This window comes from Podarcis gaigeae (assembly GCF_964106915.1).
Source record: "Podarcis gaigeae genome assembly, chromosome: 11".
Taxonomy (NCBI): domain Eukaryota; kingdom Metazoa; phylum Chordata; class Lepidosauria; order Squamata; family Lacertidae; genus Podarcis; species Podarcis gaigeae.
In genome coordinates, this window is record NC_139687.1 from 38962717 (window position 1) to 38981853 (window position 19137).

The following is a 19137-nucleotide window of genomic DNA, read 5'->3' on the forward strand; positions in this document are numbered from 1 at the left end:
ACGCGCTTGAGAGCGCGCCGCCCGCGACCCTCGCCGACAGCCAATGAGAGCGCAGCCCGCGCAGGTTCGGAATGCAGAGCGACCCGACTCGGAGCGAGCGGAGGGGAGCAAGAAGGTCGGCGGCAACGGCGGCACCGGGAAATCGCCATGGTAATGTCAGGAGTGGGCGGCCATTGGCTGCTGGGTCTGGGCGAGTCTCCGTCAGGGAGCGCATCCTTTTCTTCTGTGGAGGCGTCCGGGGTCGTGAGGCTGGAGCTTGTTTTCTCCTCCTCCACTATAATAATAATAATAATACAGTACTGTACTAATAATTTATTATTTGTACCCCGCCCATCTGGCTGGGTTTCCCCAGCCACTCTGGGCGGCTTCCACAAAGACCAAAAATACACTAATATGTCATACATTAAAAACTTCCCTGAACAGGGCTGCCTTAAGATGTCTTCTGAATGTCAGGTAGTTATTTATCGCTTTGACATCTGATGGGAGGGCGTTCCACAGGGCGGGCGCCACAACCGAGAAGGCCTTCTGCCTGGTTCCCTGTAGCTTTGCTTCTCGCAATGAGGGAACCGCCAGAAGGCCCTCGGTGCTGGACCTCAGCATCCGGGCGAACGATGGGGGTGGAGACGCTCCTTCAGGTATACTGGGCCTAGTGACGATGTGGTTGAATGCCCGTCTCTAGGCAGCAGCGCCTAGAGGAGGGCGATTGCCCTCAGGTCCCACGGATGGGCTTCCCAGGGGTGCCTGGCGGGCCACTGGGGGAAACCAAATGCTGGACTGGTTTGGTCCAAAGGGACGCTTCTGTGTTCTTCATCTGAAGGTTCTGGTTAGCAACTGGTTTTACTGGGGAAGGCGTTTCAGGTGAGGGTTGTTGTTGTTGGCATCCATTGTCTAGAGAGAGACAATGGAGTGCACTTCCGGGGGTGAAGTCAAGCCACTGGAGAATCACAGCGCCTGCTGTAGCTGCGGAAACCGGTAACTCGTAACTGTCCCCCCCCCCCATGTTGTTTTTGCTGTGTTAACGGCACCAGAGTGACCTCTCGGGGTGCAAGCACTGTGTATGGAGGTCCTGAGCTGCCCAGATGACAAGACCCCTCTCTGGGCTTCACAGATGTGGTCCAAAGGAAAGCAGAGCAATACATTTGACACCAGTTTGGCTGCAAGAGTTGCTGGAAAGAGATGTACAACTTGTCATCCAACCATTTTGGGGGCTCCATTCCGGATTTGTGTAGAGTTTACTCCTTAGCCTTTTCTTCTCCTGAAGACGTCTCACAAGGCAGGGGGTATGAACCTTGCCTTGGGATTTAATTTCACAGCCTTTCTCACAAATGAGTATGGCTTGTACCATTGATGAATTAGTGCTTTATTTATTCAAGTCCATATGTTGCCACAGATCTGTTCCTAAGGGCAACATCAAATGATGTTGTCCTTAGGAACAGATCTGTGGGAACAACATCAAATGGTCTCTAGATTTTCAAAATTGCAAGTCTGTCTCGTTATTTATATTAAGGTGTTTTACACACTGTGTTTCAAAATAATCTTTACTGCTGTCAAGGATGTTGTTGAAGATTTTCATTTTGGTACCTTGTATGAATGCTGGACTCCCTGGAAAAGACCCTGGTGTTGGGAAAGATTGAGGGCACAATGAGATGGGGATGACAGAGGACGAGATGGTTGGATAGTGTTCTCAAAGTTTCTAACATGAGTTTGACTAAACTGCGGGAGGCAGTGGAAAGCAGGAGTGCCTGGCATGCTCTGGTCCATGGGGTCACGAAGAGCCGGACACAACTAAACAACAACAACATGAATGCTGTACCTCTCATAAGTCTTGTTTGGCTTCAGTAAACTAGTTTTGCTGATCAAAGCTGTTAAATAATTAAAAGAAGACAGTCTCAATGTTGTTATTTTAGCATTGTCCTTGGAAATCAACAAATTCCTGCTTGAAACGTTTCTAGTCATTAGTATCATATAGAATCCAGCTTAAAAATACTAGGTGCTTGCTCAGTCTTGAAAAGTCTCAATTCCACTCTAGAAACCAGGTTATGTTACTGACTTTTTACTTCTTACTTTTGTGAAATCAGACACTTCATAGATGGAGGTTTTATTTACAGATTCAACATTACTCTATGTGCGTGTGTGTGTAAACAGAAACAAGAAAGGTTCTTGTGACACCTTGAAGACTAACCATTTTATTAGGGCATGACATTCTGCAGACTAGAGTCCACTTCATCAGATGCATAAATGTTTTCAGGATACCCACTGCAACTGATAGTACCTTGCATTTGAGTTCAGTGGAAATAGAATTTCCTCATGTTAAGTATGCTGAGGAAGCTGTTATGCTTATGTTCTGTCCTCAAATTCTCTGTATTTAGAGTTGCTTTTTACTATCTTATTTTTATTTAAACTATATACTGACGTTTCTAAACTGTATCGGCCAAGCCTGCCCATGTGGCTGTATCAGAGAACTATGTAATTCTGATCAGCTATGCTTTCACAAGCTGCCAAATTTAGACAAAACAAAGGCACCAGCTGTTGCAAGCTTGTTCTTAAAGGATAAGTATGAAAAAATTAAAGATGGTTTTTGGTTATTGGGAAATAATAGATCCCATCACTTGGTCTTACTTTTTACAAGCATTGCTTTTGTCATTGTGTGCAACTTGTGCACTGCTGAAGACCTGTGTGACCTCAAGGAAGGCACATTGACTTTATTTGCTCTGTTTTGGACTTGTGCTTAAACATAATTTCTACATTCATGATGTAGCTGCTAGCTGGCAGTTAGTTATTTGGCTCTGTGGTCCTATACAACTGTCAGACTACTGCTCATAAACTGTTCTCTCTTTTTTTGGTGCTTCACCTGTGTATGTGTGCTTGTGTGCATGCGATGCTGTTTTAAACCATTTCTATACCACCTGTTTATCAGTGATTAAAGCAAGTATGGAAACAATGTTATTCATAGGCTGAGAAAAATGCGATGAGTCTAGATGAGCAGCAAGTTCCCCCAACGGTCAGCAACACATTACTGAGTTCAGAAGGTGCCAAAGAACAACTCATACAAGATTGTGAAGAATTGTGGAAACAAATGGAAGAGGTAATGAGCAATATTCTATTGATGAATATTGTTACAGCAGTGATGTATGTTGATGTGATGAATGAAGTTGCAGGAACAAATAACTAGCAATAATGTTGTTTTTTATTCCTCTGTTTGCAATGCTTGTACATGTGCCTAAGCACACAGCAGACACCATCTCTAGAAAAAGTAAACTGCAGATAAAACTAGAAAGAATTTTTAAATGGCTTTTGTGGATGCCAGTCCTCCCTTGTCTTTCATGTGTGATAAATGAAATGGAAAATTAAATAAATTAAATATAAGACCAAGCAAAACCTTCAGTCTACCACATCTAACCAGCACAGTTCCATTAATGAAAACTTGTCAAAAATTTATGAAAGACAAAAGGTGCAATGAGGAATTCAAGGACAATAGAGGAAGAGACGTTATTGAAGACCATAAAGTCAGGGGCACCCTAAAATTGCTGAAAATTGCTTGGTGTCATCAGTTGTACTTCTAAGATACACAATCCAAAGTCAGTTATTCTTTAGGCCTCATTTATTTCAAAGGGAGAGAATTCCACTAGTTCATAAATTCTCAAGTTGAAATCAAAGAAAATACAGTATAACTGGCTGGATGGTGTGTCTTCAGTATCTTGAGTTCTAATGCTTTTAAATGTTCGGAATTTTTGGTTGGTCTAAGGAAGGGAAAAACAAGCACAGTGTAAACTTGTATATAATTTTATTTATCTCCTTTCTTTATAACCAAGTGTCAGAACAGATTAACACTTCAAGAAACAGAAACACTTTCAGATTCAGATCCCAAGGTAAGGATAAAGTTTCAGAACTGTCAGTGAAAAAGCTTTCTATGCATGGGGGACCAGATTTAAAACATTTCCAAGCCAGTTTTTTATGCATGTACACATTTATTTAGATATCTAGCCCACTTTATCTCAAAGATGCAACAGTGGCTTGAAGAAAACATGCTTTGGATGCATTAATTTTTTTTAAAAAAAAATGGTTCAACAACGAGCTTGGCCATAACTACCAATGAAAAAAATATTCCCAAAACATGCTGCTGTTTTTAAATTGAGTAAATAACCAAAGAAGAACTGGCACAAACTAGGGATTTACCAGTCCGGATAGCTTTCCTGCAGTTGCCTGCCATATGCTTTGTGCTATTGCCTAAAGGCAGTAGCATGCCCCTCTCTGCCCATATTATGCCATTGGTATTAACATATAGTCATACAAACTGTCAGGGAGTTGCCATATAGTTGCAAACTGTCAGGGAACTGCCATCAGTGCCAGAGGGAGAGAGCAAAAGCCAGAGGGATTATAGAGAGCCCCCAGGGATCGGGAGAAGCAGCTCCTCTTCTGGGGAAGAGAATAAATGCAGCTCCAGTGGAGAGGGGGTGCAGGAGTCAGATGTGGCGAGGAAGTCCCACGACTCCTTGCCTGGGACAAGCGGGGAAGGAAGGGGTCCTGCACTGCCCACGCCCTCTCTGCGCAGAAGGCTTTCGCGCAGAGAGCGAAGGCGGAGACTGGGCGTCAAGGAACTTCTTTGCTGGAAGAAGTTGAAGAAACGCCCACTCACGGATACTGCCAGCGATTAAGGCGGCCACGGGTGAGTGGCTCTCCGGACAGATAGAGTTTACATTAGCAGCCAGCCAGGGAGAGGTTTGCCCTGCTTGCGCATGAGCAACCCCTTGTAAACCTCACACAAACGCTGCAGGTTGAGCGTTTTCGGGTTGCGGACTGCGCTGAACCCGGAAGTACCAGAACAGGTTACTTCTGGGTTTCGGCGCATGCGCAGAAGCGCCAAATCGCATCACACGCGTGCGTGCGCAGACACGGCGCTTCAGGCTGCGAACGTGCCTCCCGCACAGATCACGTTCGCAACCAGAGGTATGACTGTACTGCTTTTAAACATCAGAGCACAATATAAATCCATCATGACTAACAGCCATAAACATAGTTGACACAGCGATGCAATAGTTGTGTCAACTAGAGACTGCTAATGTTTTGAACAGTACCTGTTGTGACACAGGCCTTTGCTGATACCACAACAGCTAAACATGTGCTAGAACTGTGTTTGGCCTTGTCTCCTCACTCCACCCTGGTTCTCACATGGCTGGTGATGGAAGGAAGTCTTGAACATGAACTAAATGGAAACTTGGAGAGGGCTGCTGGAAACATAATCAGGTGCATGGTGCATTGTGGTATAGGTGAAACTGCATCATAGAATCTATGACTTCGAAACCTTTCCACTAACAACAATTAGTGGAACTTCTTCCTTCCTTCCTTCCTTCCTTCCTTCCTTCCTTCCTAAATAAATAAATAAATAAATAAATAAATAAGGCTTACACAACTTTTCTCCTTTGCTAGATGCATAGGCTGCTCCTTTAGTCCTTGCAATCCTGCACTTTCCTCCATGGAGAACCTCAGCCTGAAAAAGCACCACGCAGTGCCACTGGCAGTGGCTGCCCCAGGTCAAGGAACAAAGGCAGCTCCTGGCACTGGGGAAGGTTCTATACCAGACAATATTCTCTGGTGCTTTTCTGTATCAGAATGTGGTGTTCTGCTCATGATGAATATTCTGTTAGAGAATAGGGTTAGGAGAGTGGTTATATACCATTATTTGGTTAAATGTTCCAGTTCGTACTTCTAAATGGTCTGCTCTTTATTCAAGTGTAATAAAACATTTTTAAAGTACCTTTCAACATTTGCTATGTATTACAGCTTTCCTTGTTAATGAAAAGGGTGAAGGCTCTTTCAGCGGAGCTTTACCAATGGCAGAAGAGAAAACCAGACGGTAAGGCTTTTAATCCAAATATTTTTCAGAACTTTAAAGGAAAGGGGTATGAAACCTTGAATGTTCAAAGTGTCCTGGTTTCTATGGAATGTATAATCTTACCACTTCTGTTATCTGCTGTGTACCATTCTCCATATTTTTAGGCCTTCTCTTTGTTTCTTGATCAACTTCATGCTGTCACTCTTTTATTTTTTCTTACTCTCTGTTGAAATCTATTCTTCCAGATGGCCTATCTTGACACTCCTGTAGTACAGCAGCAAATGACAACAATCTTTCAGAAATGATACACATGTTGTAGATGGAAAACATACAAAATTAGAGTTTTTTTAGGTTAGAAAATATTTGGAGCACCAGTCTTGTATTTGCAATATCTTGGGTATCACATGCTTTTATGTAATTGGGTATGGACTATCACTTACAATAACTGGTTGAAGACTAGTCTTATTTCACACAGTGGACTTTTCATTGCACTCTGCCTCCTGTTTCTAATTATGGTCGATCCAAAAGAAACCAAGCATTTGTTGCAGCACCTACAATGCCAATCATTATTGATGAAAGTTAATACCAGGAATATTATTTTAATCCTGTGTAAATTTTAAGGAAGAATAATTCTGCATGAATAATGCATCCTGTAGATCATTTGGCCAATTCCTTAAAAAGAGAGCGCGAGAGTCACAGTACTAGGAATCATGATTCAAAACATGATTCAAAACTTTGCAGCAACCAATATTGCAATATAATGGCTAAATTAGCAGGATTGGTATTATTACAGGTGAATCTTAAGAGCAACTTTAAGAACATGTGAAAACATTACCCAGGCTACAATCCCATATACAGTGGTACCTCAGGTTATGAACCGGAGGTCTGTTCTTAACCTGAAACCGTTCTTAACCTGAGGCGCGCTTTCACTAATGGGGCCTCCTGCTTCCTCGCTGCTGGCAAGCGATTTCCGTTCTCATCTGGGGCAAAGTTCTCAACCCGAGGTACTACTTCCGGGTTAGCGGAGTTTGTAACCCGAAGTGTTTGTAACCCGAAGCGTTTGTAACCCGAGGTACCACTGTACTCTTACCTGGGTGTTAGTTCCATTTAGCTTAATATAGGACTTGCATCTGAATAGGCATGTTTAGGATTGTATACATGCAATTCTAGAATGGAAAGTCCCATTAAAGCTTGTGGAGCTTAGTCCCTGGTAAGTGGATATAGGATAACAGTCTAAACAAATTAGGCTAAGCAAAGATAAGACGTAGTTGAACAACAAATGTTATTGGTGAGACAGAGAGTTGTTATTTATCCAGTAATGGCTGATACTTGTTTCAAAGTCTTGCAGAATTGTTACTGGGCTGCAAAGTATTACAACACAGCTCAAAATGTGCTTAATTCTTATGACGGACTATCTCTACATGGCTTAAATTGTGCTGATTTTGTGTTAGTGACTTCAGTATTGCTAGTGAGCACCTTATAAACCGAGGGTGGGGACTCTGGCCTCCCAGGGGGTCTAAATTAGCCCACAAGGAAATTTCCCCCAAACCACATCCACCCATCAACTGGCATAATTCATGATATCAACTGATGGGTGGGAAGTTAGAGTTAAATCCTGTGTTGGTTGTGAGTACCTGTTCCCATCAGGGAAGATGTGCAGGCAGCCAAACTAAGCAGGATTCTATGGAAAGCCCTTCCTGATTCAGGAAATGGTTTGCATTGAAACCCCTGCTAAAATGAAGAAAACTTCATTTTAGCAGCACTTGCACCTGGTGTCATTGTGATGTTAGGTGGGTGGTCCTACTCACCTGTCAAACTGAGCTTGCAAGGCCATTCCTTACAAGAATCTGGACTGTGGAGCCAAAAACATTCCCCATCCGTTATAAACAAAAGGTCCAATACAGTCATACCTCGGGTTACAGATGCTTCAGGTTGCGTTTTTTCGGGTTATGGACCCGTCGAAAACTGGAAGTACCGGAACGGGTTCCTTCCGGGTTTCAGTGGTTGCACATGCGCAGAAACGCTAAATCGCGCTTTTCGCATGTGCAGAAGCGCCGAATCGCAATCCGCGCGTGCACAGACACACTGCTGCAGGTTGCAAACGTGCATGCCACACGGATCACGTTCACAACCCGAGCGTCCACTGTATAAGGAAAGTTCTGCTACAAAACTTCACAAATATAATGCTCTGAACATGGAAGTTACGTCATCAAATGGGTTGTTACAATATAGAATTTATTAGGCCTCAATCTACGGCTTGACTATTTTAGTGCCCTTATGCACAGACAGTTGTGTGAACAATTGCTGGCAATGTCTGCATTTGTTTCAGGCTGTCCAAGTAGACCCCAGTTTAGAACAGGGCACCCCAGACCTGTGGCTTCTGACTGTTATATTTTATGTTGTTCCCTACCAGTTACCCAATAGGATCACCATAGGATCACATCCTGAGGGCCCTGTGTCTCTAGATTTTAAGGATGCTGGTGTTTGCCAGAAGATTCAGCACTGGTTGGTGGACTGTGTCCTTGTGTATTACCTTTATGTCCTTTTAACATGGTGCTCACAGTGATATACACAGGCTTCTCAGGTGTTTTCCCATCTAGTTCCTGAAACTTCTGAAGCTTCAAAAATTATTTTACATCAGGTGCCTTTTAGGAGGTGTTTGTCCTAACGACAACACAGATATTCTCCAGCAATATTTAGTGGATTTTATTGACATTTCTAGGTTGTGCCAATGCTAACTTCTTCATATATTAAAATCTTCTGCTGAAAGCCTTAAATCTCTTGAGGACATCTCTGAAGGGCTGTGTCCATCTGTTTATCCATTCAGCCTTGAATGTAAGCATTTTTCCATCATTGTTTTTCGCTAAGCCTATTTCTGGCTTTGAGGTTTCCACAAAAAGGTTACATTTGCTTTAGGGCTGTAACTTCCAATATAATATCATTATACGCTAAGCCTGTAAAACATAACTTTTGTAAATTTTCTGTGCACTGCTTTTTCCACTTTCAACATTTCATTAATCTTTTCCATCAAGCATCTTTCAGTACAAATGATAGACTAAGGAGATAGCTCAATCAGTAGAGCATGAAACTCTAAATCTTAGGGTCCTGAGTTCAAGCCTCACATTGGGCAAAAAGATTCCTGCTTTGTAGCGGGTTGGACTAGATGATCCTTCCAACTCTACAATTTTATGAAATAAATACTATGAAATAAATAGCTATGGTGCAGCTTCCTGAGAACAAGCCTACCAGGCAGAAGGCATAGTGGTGGACAAGCTTCTGGGATAGCACTGGTGGGCAAAAGGTGCTGTTGGTGGGGATTGCAAATCCTTCTCTCCCCCATCCCCTTGAGGTTTTTAAGTGTGTGTTTTGTTTTTTAAAAAAGGATTTTCCTTTTCACTGGGAGAAATGGGAAAGTGTGTCCACCTTCCCTCCAAATATTGCTGGAATGCCGTTTTTGCTCTTTTGTTTTGCCCTATTCGCTGTGTAGCGCTTACCTTTTTGCTGTTGCTGTAGGGATGTCTTCACAACCAGACCTCTGTCTGCAAGAATAGCTCCTCTCTCTCTCTCTCTCTCTCTCTCTCTCTCTCTCTCTCTCCACCTACAGAGGGGGAGCTCTGCAGAGTTCAGTAGCCCCTAGGGCACCCTTCCAGCGACCATAGGATGGTAGCCTTCAATAGGTCAATTCTGGTTGGTCATAAAGTGGTTTGGATTCACTAATAAGTTTTTTATGAGATGCTGCTTGCTGTTTATAAAATTCATTCTATGTGAACTTCTATGTGCTCACTCTGTAATATGTTATGTGTAGTAATCATAGCATTGTGTCTAATGCTGATTGTTTCACTCAGAGAAATGAGATTTGCGAATATGTGTTGTTTTTAAAAGTATGGCAACTTGTTGTGTTTTTCAGTACTTCCCGTGAATCCAGACATTCTGACAGCATTAGGAAGACACCAGGTATGTCTATTAAATTACGGTGAGCTGGTTGTAACATCTTGAAAGTATTAGTCAGACAATTAGATATACAGGTAACTCACATCTTATGTTTATTTTACTTACGTGATTGCAGCTTTGTGCAGGTGGGGGTTAGATAAATAAATATATGGAGAGCAGGGGAAACCCACTCTCCATATATTTATTTCCCCCTCCCCCACCTGTGCAAAGCTGTGGTTGAAGGCTTACCTGGCAGTGCAAGGGCTCTGGCAGCATCTCACAGGGCTTTGGGATGGTGGCAGGACCTTTGCACCACTTTCCAAAAGCTGGGTACACAGGCCTCCACCTTGCAGGAGGGAGGCAGTTCTGGGGTTCCTGGCTTTATGTGTTTTGTGTATACCTCTGGAACCAAACCCTCGTGTAAAATGCAAGTTACCTGTACACTTGACTAGCTTTCCCTAAGATTTATATACCACCCTTCATCTGCAGATCTCAGGGCGGTTCACAACATAAAAATACAGGGCAAAAATTCTGAATAAACACTAGGAAGAACTTTTTGACAATAAGAACTGTTTGACAGTGGAATGGACTGCCTCTGAAGGTAGTGGACTCTTCTTCATTGAAGGTTTTTAAACAGAGGTTAGATGGCCATCTGCCAGGGATTTTTTAGCTGTGATTCCTGCATTGGACTAGACGACCCTTGGGGTCACTTCCAACTCTACAATTTTATTATTCTATATGTCCCAAATTCACCTAATGTTAGGTCTGTACAGCTTGTGACTCATCATCCTGGCCATTAGCTGTGACAACTGTCCTGTCATTTAGGTAAGCAGCATAAATTGGAAGTTCTACCAAGGCACCAGTAGCTACAACATGCCGATTGTGAATTACATTTCACTCGATTATGTTTAGGCCTGCCTAAAACATCTTAACTATGTTATACATTTGACATCAGTCCATAATACTCCTCTAAGTTTTATAGCAATAGCATCTGCAAATATTACTCTTTAATTCTTCCAGATCTGGGGTTAACAAGGAAACCTAGAATGTGTTAGTGATAGGATTTCAATATAAGGGTTGAAGAATTGCTATGCAACATTAGCAGGGAAGATTATTGTGGCTCCTCAGCTAAAATAAGCAATTATACTGTACCTAATAAATAAATTCACATTCAAATTATAAAATTTTTGGTTTAAAAACAACTTCTTTGTCTTCCTTTCTCTGGATTTGGTTACTTCTCAGCAATTTTATTCCACCTCTCATTAGAAAGGTCATGGAAGCAGACATGCTAATACATATTTTGTTTCAACAAAATGACTGGCTAACATCTTTGCCTTGAGAAAATGTTGCACCTCTTATATCATGTTTGATTTGACATTCTGCTTTCTGGTAAAGGTAAAGGTAAAGGTACCCCTGCCCGTACGGGCCAGTCTTGACAGACTCTGGGGTTGTGTGCCCATCTCACTTAAGAGGCCAGGGGCCAGCGCTGTCCGGAGACACTTCCGGGTCACGTGGCCAGCGTGACATCGCTGCTCTGGCGAGCCAGAGCTGCACACAGAAACGCCGTTTACCTTCCCGCTGGTAAGCGGTCCCTATTTATCTACTTGCACCCGGAGGTGCTTTCGAACTGCTAGGTTGGCAGGCGCTGGGACCGAGCAGCGGGAGCGCACCCCGCCGCAGGGATTCGAACCGCCGACCTTTCGATCGGCAAGTCCTAGGCGCTGAGGCTTTAACCCACAGCGCCACCTGCTTTCTGGAAAATTGGCTAAAATAAATCTCAAGTTCTCATTCTTGTATATGTGTGTAGAATTGACTCCACGATTTGAGAAGCATTAACATTTTTATTATCAAGATACATTTGAAATCTGTAAAATTGTACAAAAGGCATATAGATAATAATGTTTTTAATTGATTTTTATGAAAGCACAACTGACACTGCTCTGCTTAACCCTACGTCCACTGAGGGACACATAGTGTTAGGTGCTAATCAGTCTGCATGGCCCTATGGATCAAGATTGCTTGGTATGTGATTTTGTAAATTATAAATAACACTACATGATCCAGCACATTCATTTTACTGAGAATTTAAGAAGGATGTTGCATCAGAAAAAGAGAATTTATATAGTCCTGGAAAATCTGTTAAAAATAGATTAGAACTTTCATTCTGTGCAGTTGTATACATTTTATTTTCTCAAGTCCCATCACTTAGAATTGAAATGTGCGATCTAAACTATAAGCACTCTTGTGCATCACAGAGAAGATTGGTCTAGGATAGTGATTTCCAAAGTTTCTACTTTTCCTATCAATTTAGTCTCCTAATGTGTCATGGGACTGCTGCATTTACAGAGCATTTTAAGACATATGAGACACTGGTCAATTTAGTGAGCTTCAACATCGGCTCATATTGACTGGTATTAGGGCATCTTTTACGTTTGAGGAGATAACTCAATAATGATGAATAAGCTACTGTTGTGTTTGTGACTTATCAGGTCACTGATATGTATTAGGTTCTGTGTCTTACATGTTAAACGATGAACAGTTATGACTTACACCAGCCTTCCTCAACCTAGTATAGCCATGCTGGATGGGGTTGATGGGAAACATGGTCTTAAACGTCTGGAGAGAGCAGGTTGAAGAAGGTTGATGTATGCATATACAGATTTGCCCTGCAAAGCCTTCAAGAGAAGTAGTAGTTAGTATCCTACTGACTCATCCTATCTTGGCAAAGATGACCACTAGCACAACAGGCTTTCTTCCCCCATCCTGTGCCCTCCCCAGATCTGCTCTGGAGGGTTGGGGGAGCCCACAGAACAGATTTAGGGGGCATGCAGGGATAGGGTAAGCAGGAAGTCCTCTTGTGCTAGCAATAATCCTTGCACTGAATACAACCCATGGTGCTAATGATGCAGTGCATGGAGGAGAAATCCCTTCTACCCAGTCCTCCTGGAGTTCTAAAAGATTATTCTGTGAGCACACGGTTTTTCAGAGAAGCTTGTCTGCCATTTCTGATCTTTTCACCAAGGAACTGCTCAGAAGATTCCAAGAAACCACAAAGTTCCCTGGAATAAGAGCTTGAAAATCACTTACAAAGCTATGTATTTATTTTACCTGTTTGCTGATTCGTTTTCCTATTCATGTGAAAAAGATGGATGAGTACCTACTTTTCTGTGTTCGTATTTAAGCATACAGATAGCATAGTACTGAAATATAAGGGATACAAATGCACAGAGTGCCACAGGACTACATTTCTATAAAGAGCACACTTATCTTTTCAGTTGCAGGAAGTAGACCAGGATCTTGAAATGGTGCTCTCCACAATTCAAGCAAAGAACGAAAAATTGAAGCAAGACTTAGTAAGGTATGTGCTGGATTCAGTATTATCCTGGAACTGATTTGGCAGTTCTACAAAACTAATGTGTATTTGTCTGCTGTTTTCCCCACATCTGCTTAAAGGGAACAGCAATGGTTGGAGGAACAGCAGCAGCTAATGGACCGCCTCAATCAAACAGAGGAAGAAAATCGCAATCAAGTTGTAGAGTTTTCTGAAGAAAGGTATTCATAATGTTTTGCAGTTTTAGGAGCGGGAAACTATAGAAATTAGAATCATTCTACTAAGCAAATTGCATAATTAAAGTCTTTGGTGTGGATAATAATTTTTGTATGCAAGTTTATCACTTTAAAAAAAAAGACTATTGCAATTAACCCCCCTTTTTTTTAACACCTTAGAGCCTTTCAAGAAATCAAAACCAAAATGCTGAAAATAAAAACATATAAGGATAAGATCCTGACTGCTCTGGGCGAGTTCCTTGAAGAACATTTTCCTCTCCCTGATGATGGAACTACAAGAAAGAAAAGAGTATGGTCATTTTCACATTAATATTAAGCTAAGAATATAAGCTAAGCTAATATTAAGCGATGTGGGTGGCGCTGTGGTCTAAACAACTGGGCCTCTTGGGCTTGCCGATCAGAAGGTCGGCGGTTCAAATCCCTTCAATGGAGAGAGCGCATGTTCCTGCCAGTTCCTGCCAACCTAGCAGTTCGAAAGCATGCCAGTGCAAGTAGATAAATAGGTACTGCTGTGGCAGGAAGGTAAACAGTGTTTCTGTGCACTCTGGTTTCTGTCACAGTGTTCCATTGCTCCAGAAGCGGTTTAGTCATGCTGGCCACATGACCTGGAAGGCTGTCTGTGAACAAATGCCAGCTCCCTCGGCCTGAAAGCGAGATGAGCGCCGCAACCCCATAGACGCCTTTGACTGGACTTAACTGTCCAGGGGTCCTTTACCTTTACCTTTTTACACTGTCATAATTAAAAGTAATCATGAAAGTTCAAATGCTGTGTTTTTAATTCAGCTTTAATGCCCCAGCAGTCCCATTCCGATATTGAGAGCATTGCTGTCAGAAGCCCTGCTGTTGCTAGATGCACTCACACAATTTTTGAGCTCACCTTCAATCTCTGAACCTGATTCTCCTAGCCTAAATTTTCCCAAATTGCCCACCTTCTACTCTTTCGGTATCCCTGGTTTTAGCCATTTCTCCATTCTTAGCTTCTTTCTTTTCAGTTCCCTATGCTTCTCGCCTTTGTGGTGTCAGTTTCCCTCTCCCCTTTAAGTCTTGCAGGCCATAGAAACTGGTGCTTCTCTACATCCTTGCTAGAATCTGTGTCACCCAGCAGCTTATAGGTTGTGGTATCTTCAGTCCCATTCTGAGATATAATTGAGGTCAGAATGCTTGCTATACCCCCCCTGGTGGCCATAGCTGGCAAAGCTTTTGAAGTCATCCTCTCTATTTTCACTTTAAAGATTGTACAAGTGGGCCTGTGCAATTTTGGTTTCTATAGTGTTTTAAGAAAGGTGGATATTATATAAAATAAATACTGAGCATTCATCTCATACCCACTTAGATATTTTCCTGAAAGAAATGGTATCTTTATGTAGTAAGCTGAAACTTGTGTGTGAGGAAAGATGCATATTTATATTTTCTTTGGAAAATGTTTTTAAGCTACCTAGTTAACTAAACAGTTGAATGCAAATATAATTTAAAAGCAGCAAGGATTAGGCTAATAAAGAGGAGAAACGGGAACCTGACAACACAGAGAATCTTTGTCTTCCTCCCATACATTTACAAATGATCATCAATACCCATTTGTAAATGACAGATGAAATTGCCAAGATTGGAGGATGCCAAGTACTTGTAAACTGCCCAGAGAACTGTTGTTGGGCAGTACGTACTGAATGTAAATAAACAAATACTTCAAAACGAAAGGGCTAAAAAATAAGTGGTGCATAGAAGAATCACAATTTTTTGGATGTGATCCTTGTGTTTTGTAATGCTGTTGTGTCACATTTGCATATCATGCAGAACCATGGTTTAGCATTATATATGCAAGCAGGAACTGGCCTATGTGAGATTCAAGATTGTACCCACATAGCGTTGAGGAGGACTTTGGCAGTTTCTTGTTGTTGTAGTCAAACCAAGGATCATGACTCATTACAGTCTCTGGTTAATTTAACACGTCAGCTAGAGTAATCATGGTTTCAATATGGCTCGTTGTGAAACTCAGCCAGTTTGTTACAAACCACAGTTCCCAGTTTGCAGACACCAAGAATCCACGATTAATTGAAACCGAAGGTAAACACTGCTGAAGTCCTTCTGATCACACAGGAAAGGGAAGTAAAGAGCCCATGGCTTGGTCAGATTTGTTTTAGCTCATGCACATCACACTAAGCCATACTTTACTGCAGGATAGAAAACTTTCTCTTGCGGCTATCCTTCTGAGGGTTGCATGCCAGTGAGTGTGACCAGAGGTAAAATGGGCAGGGCCAGAGCCAAGAGTGGATGGAGCAACAGGTGTGACTCTCATATTTATATAGTCGGCTATATTCCAGTTATGCAAAGGTCTGAGTTTCCAGCACACCCATCTCTTCATCCAGGCAAATAAGTTTAAAGATGCACTCTAGCCAGGAAGAAACACTGCGGAAGGTGTGGAGAGGGACTGTCACCTGGGAAGGAGGTTGTAACCTGGCGAGATGTTTGGAGCCTGAGGTTCCCAGCCCTGGTTTAGTGTGATGTACTGTGCTATTGTAAATTGTTGCAAGTCCGTGCATGTAAACAGACTTTTGTATTTTTGTGACCTGGTGAATGAGGAACTGTGAATGTAGATCAGATGTCCATTTACATGCGCCATTTGAGTGAGGATGCATCCTTATTTCATCACTTATCACATTCAAATGCGCAATCCCACTGACATTCTTGCTCAACTACTTTTGCACAAATTCATTTTTTCAAGTCCAAAAGAAGAGAAATGCATTCAAAACAACTTATCTTTAAAACTTCCCTCCCTTTGTTAAAATGCATGCCTTAAATATGACATAGATCTTTTGTTTTGTTTCCTGTAGCATTCATCTAAAGAGCCAGATGTACAACTAATATCATTACATGAAATTTTAGAGGTAAGAACACTTGTTGTGTTTGCTGCAGGTAAAGACTGGGCTGGATAAATAGCTAAATAATTACTCCAGGGATTGGTGAATAGTTTGGTCATGCTGTTTTGGGGCCCAGATGCGACCCATAGGGCCTCCTCATCTTGCCTGAAACTTCCCCTCCCCCCTACTTAACTCCCACCCGTGCTACAGTTGGGGTTGATAGGAGTCCAACAACATCTGGAGGGCCACAGGCTAGCCAAACATGCCCTGTTGTCTTCTGGGTCCAATTCCCAATGGTTATTATGACCTTTGGAAATATAAATGGATTGAGCTCAACGTACATGGAAAGTTGCCTTCCATCTTATTCTTCCATCTTGCTCTCTACTTGAGCACAGACACCTAAATGCAAAACCAGCCTTAGACAAAGGTATTTTCCTGGTCCCTAGTGAAGAGCAGCTTTTTGTGTGGAATCCCCTTGAGCTAGATGGTAACAATGGGCCGGGCAGAGGCATGTCTAGTTATTCACACTAGCAACAGAAAGGAAGCTGTCTGCAACCCTTGAGTAACTCAGGAAGGAAAGGGTGCACTAAACTGGGATTCTGTGCATCGCAGAGGGTCAGACTAGAAGGCGCTTGGGATCCCTTCCAATTCTACAGTTCTGTTCTCTGAAAGTGAAGGCTTTGTTCAAACTCATCTCTGCTTGTGCAGGTAGCACTAAACCATCGTTTAGCATTGCATGCACACGCAGCCACTATGTCTGGCCGATCAAAGCTAACATTGTTTTCTAAATGTCATTCTCATTTTCAGAGCCTTATCCACAAATTTAGTAACACACCACATGATCCATATGTATCAATCACCACTTCATTCTGGGCTCCTTATATTGAACTTCTGCTGCGAAATGGCATTGCATTAAGACATCCAGAAGATCCAAACAGAATACGTCTAGAAAATTTCACTAATAGCAATATATAGTAAGATGGAACTCATCGCCTGATCAGGAAAATAAAGTTAATTAGAAGGGGTGTAGCTGCTTGCTTCAGCTTGAGAAGATAGCACTTCTGCTGCTACAGATCTTTCATGCAGGTTCTCATAATGTTTCTGTAATGTTGGAACTACAGCGCTCTATTTCAATGTGAGATTTTAATTAGTTCTTTGTTACTTTTACTACTATTAGCAAATAATATTTTATCCTGAAAACTATCCAGACCATTAAAATAAGAAACAAACCTAAGATTATAGGTGTATTTTAGACTGATGGTTCATTTGCCTGTAGCTCTCCAACTAACTTGTTTTCTATCAACTCTTGGACTCTAGCATCACCTTAAGAGAATGCTGAAATAGAAAAAACAGTATTTATTCCTGGGATGGTATGCTGAGAAAAAGAAAACAGAATTTTGTATTTCCAAGTCACCAGGGATACATGCAATTCTGTGAAAGAAAGGCAAGGGAAACCTTTTGGAGATCTGCAGTCAGAATTTGTAAGATAATCTGTTTCAGAGTTACCTTTACCAACTTGCTGTCTGCCCCCTTTCCCCAGCCCCAGTTCCAAGACCTTTGCAAGAGTGAACTTTTAGTATTGTTTCCATGGAAGTGGTCCATGATGAAATTGTTGTGCCAGATTTACCTTTTAAATAAATTAAGTAGGAAATATTCAAAGACTGCAATTAATTTCAGGTCTCTTCCAGCTCCAGCTACTTTAGTAGTAGTAGTAGATATTTATTTATACCTCCACCTTTTTCTTTGACATAAACTCAAGTCACCTTACAGTTAAAAATAAGAACAGCTGAAAACATAGAAAAGAAGCAATTTTTTAAAATAAAATTAAACATTGATAGGAACACACACACACTTAAAAATAATAATATTAAAAACAAGTTTCTGAGCACTTTTCAAAGGAAGCCTCACATAGAACGCATTATTACAGTAATCTAAAGGGGATGTAACTAAGGAGTGCGTCACTGGCCAAATCACTTTCAGGGTCTCCAGAGGCTGACATCTTCCATTCCCTTTTCATTTTATATAAGTGCCCAATACAGTCATACCTCGGGTTGAATATGCTTCATGTTCAGCGTGTTTGGGTTGCGCTCCGCGGCAACCCGGAAGTAAAGGAGCGCATTACTTCCGGGTTTTGCAGCATGCGCAGATGCTCAAAATGATGTCATGCACAGAAGCGGCGAAAAGCGTCATGCGCGCAGGCGTGCCGTTGCTAGTTATGTTTGCTTCTGGATGCGAACGGGGCTCCGGAACGGATCCCATTCGTATCCAGAGGTACTATACGTGTTTCAAAGATATGTGGTTCAGAATTGTCCCACAATTTGAGTTCTGGACATAAAATATGGGAAGTCGTATTCAACAACTTTCAACAATTTGTCTGATTTGAAACTGTTTATAGCTTGCCTTTCTACTTGGAAGCACCAGCATTCCTTGACTAAAAGGATTTTTTCAGTGGAACCAATGACAGCATCTGCTTTCCCCCACCCCACCCCGTCCGAAGCTGTCGCTACTCTTGTAAAGTGCCAGTCTCTTTTGTACTGGTACTGCTTGGTACCTCCTACACTGGTACAAAAAAACACAACTTGAGCAGGACAACTGAACTGTGCAAGGCCTTCGGTAAAGAACCAGCCTTGGTGTATTTGCTCCAGAGAGCTAGCAAATAACCACACCATTGTTTCAGTTGAATTATTTATTTATGAAAAGAGTAAAGGTTTAAAGGTAATAAATGCCAACATGAATTTACTTAGAAACAACAAAAACAACTTTGCAGCTTGAAATGCCATTACAGGAACATACAGAATAGAGAGGGTTAATAGTACATTACACAGGTTGACCCACCCACACGTTGCTGGCACAAATACTTAATACAGCAGAGATAGAGGGGAGAGGACAAATGTAGAGAGTTGCCTAGGATGGAATTATGAGGTGGTACATTCTTAAAGACCCAACTTTTGC

General features: G+C 41.9%; 1 protein-coding gene across 1 annotated transcript; it reads left to right on the forward strand.

Moving 5' to 3' along the window:
- The first annotated feature begins 41 nt into the window (after positions 1-41).
- CENPK (centromere protein K) lies at positions 42-17838 on the forward strand. Its single transcript, XM_083703681.1, has 10 exons — positions 42-150; positions 2954-3085; positions 3813-3869; positions 5782-5854; positions 9741-9787; positions 13039-13121; positions 13217-13315; positions 13490-13619; positions 16159-16212; positions 16993-17838. The coding sequence occupies exons 1-10, from the start codon at positions 148-150 to the stop codon at positions 17158-17160; spliced, it is 846 nt and encodes a 281-aa protein (XP_083559807.1). The 5' UTR covers positions 42-147; the 3' UTR covers positions 17161-17838.
- The last annotated feature ends 1299 nt before the right edge of the window (positions 17839-19137 follow it).

Excerpts from the sequence above, each read along its gene's own strand:
- CENPK (XM_083703681.1), top strand. Across the intron at positions 3,086-3,812 it reads TGTGGAAACAAATGGAAGAG|TGTCAGAACAGATTAACACT; the intron begins GTAATGAGCAAT and ends TTTATAACCAAG. Across the intron at positions 13,620-16,158 it reads GAACTACAAGAAAGAAAAGA|CATTCATCTAAAGAGCCAGA; the intron begins GTATGGTCATTT and ends TGTTTCCTGTAG.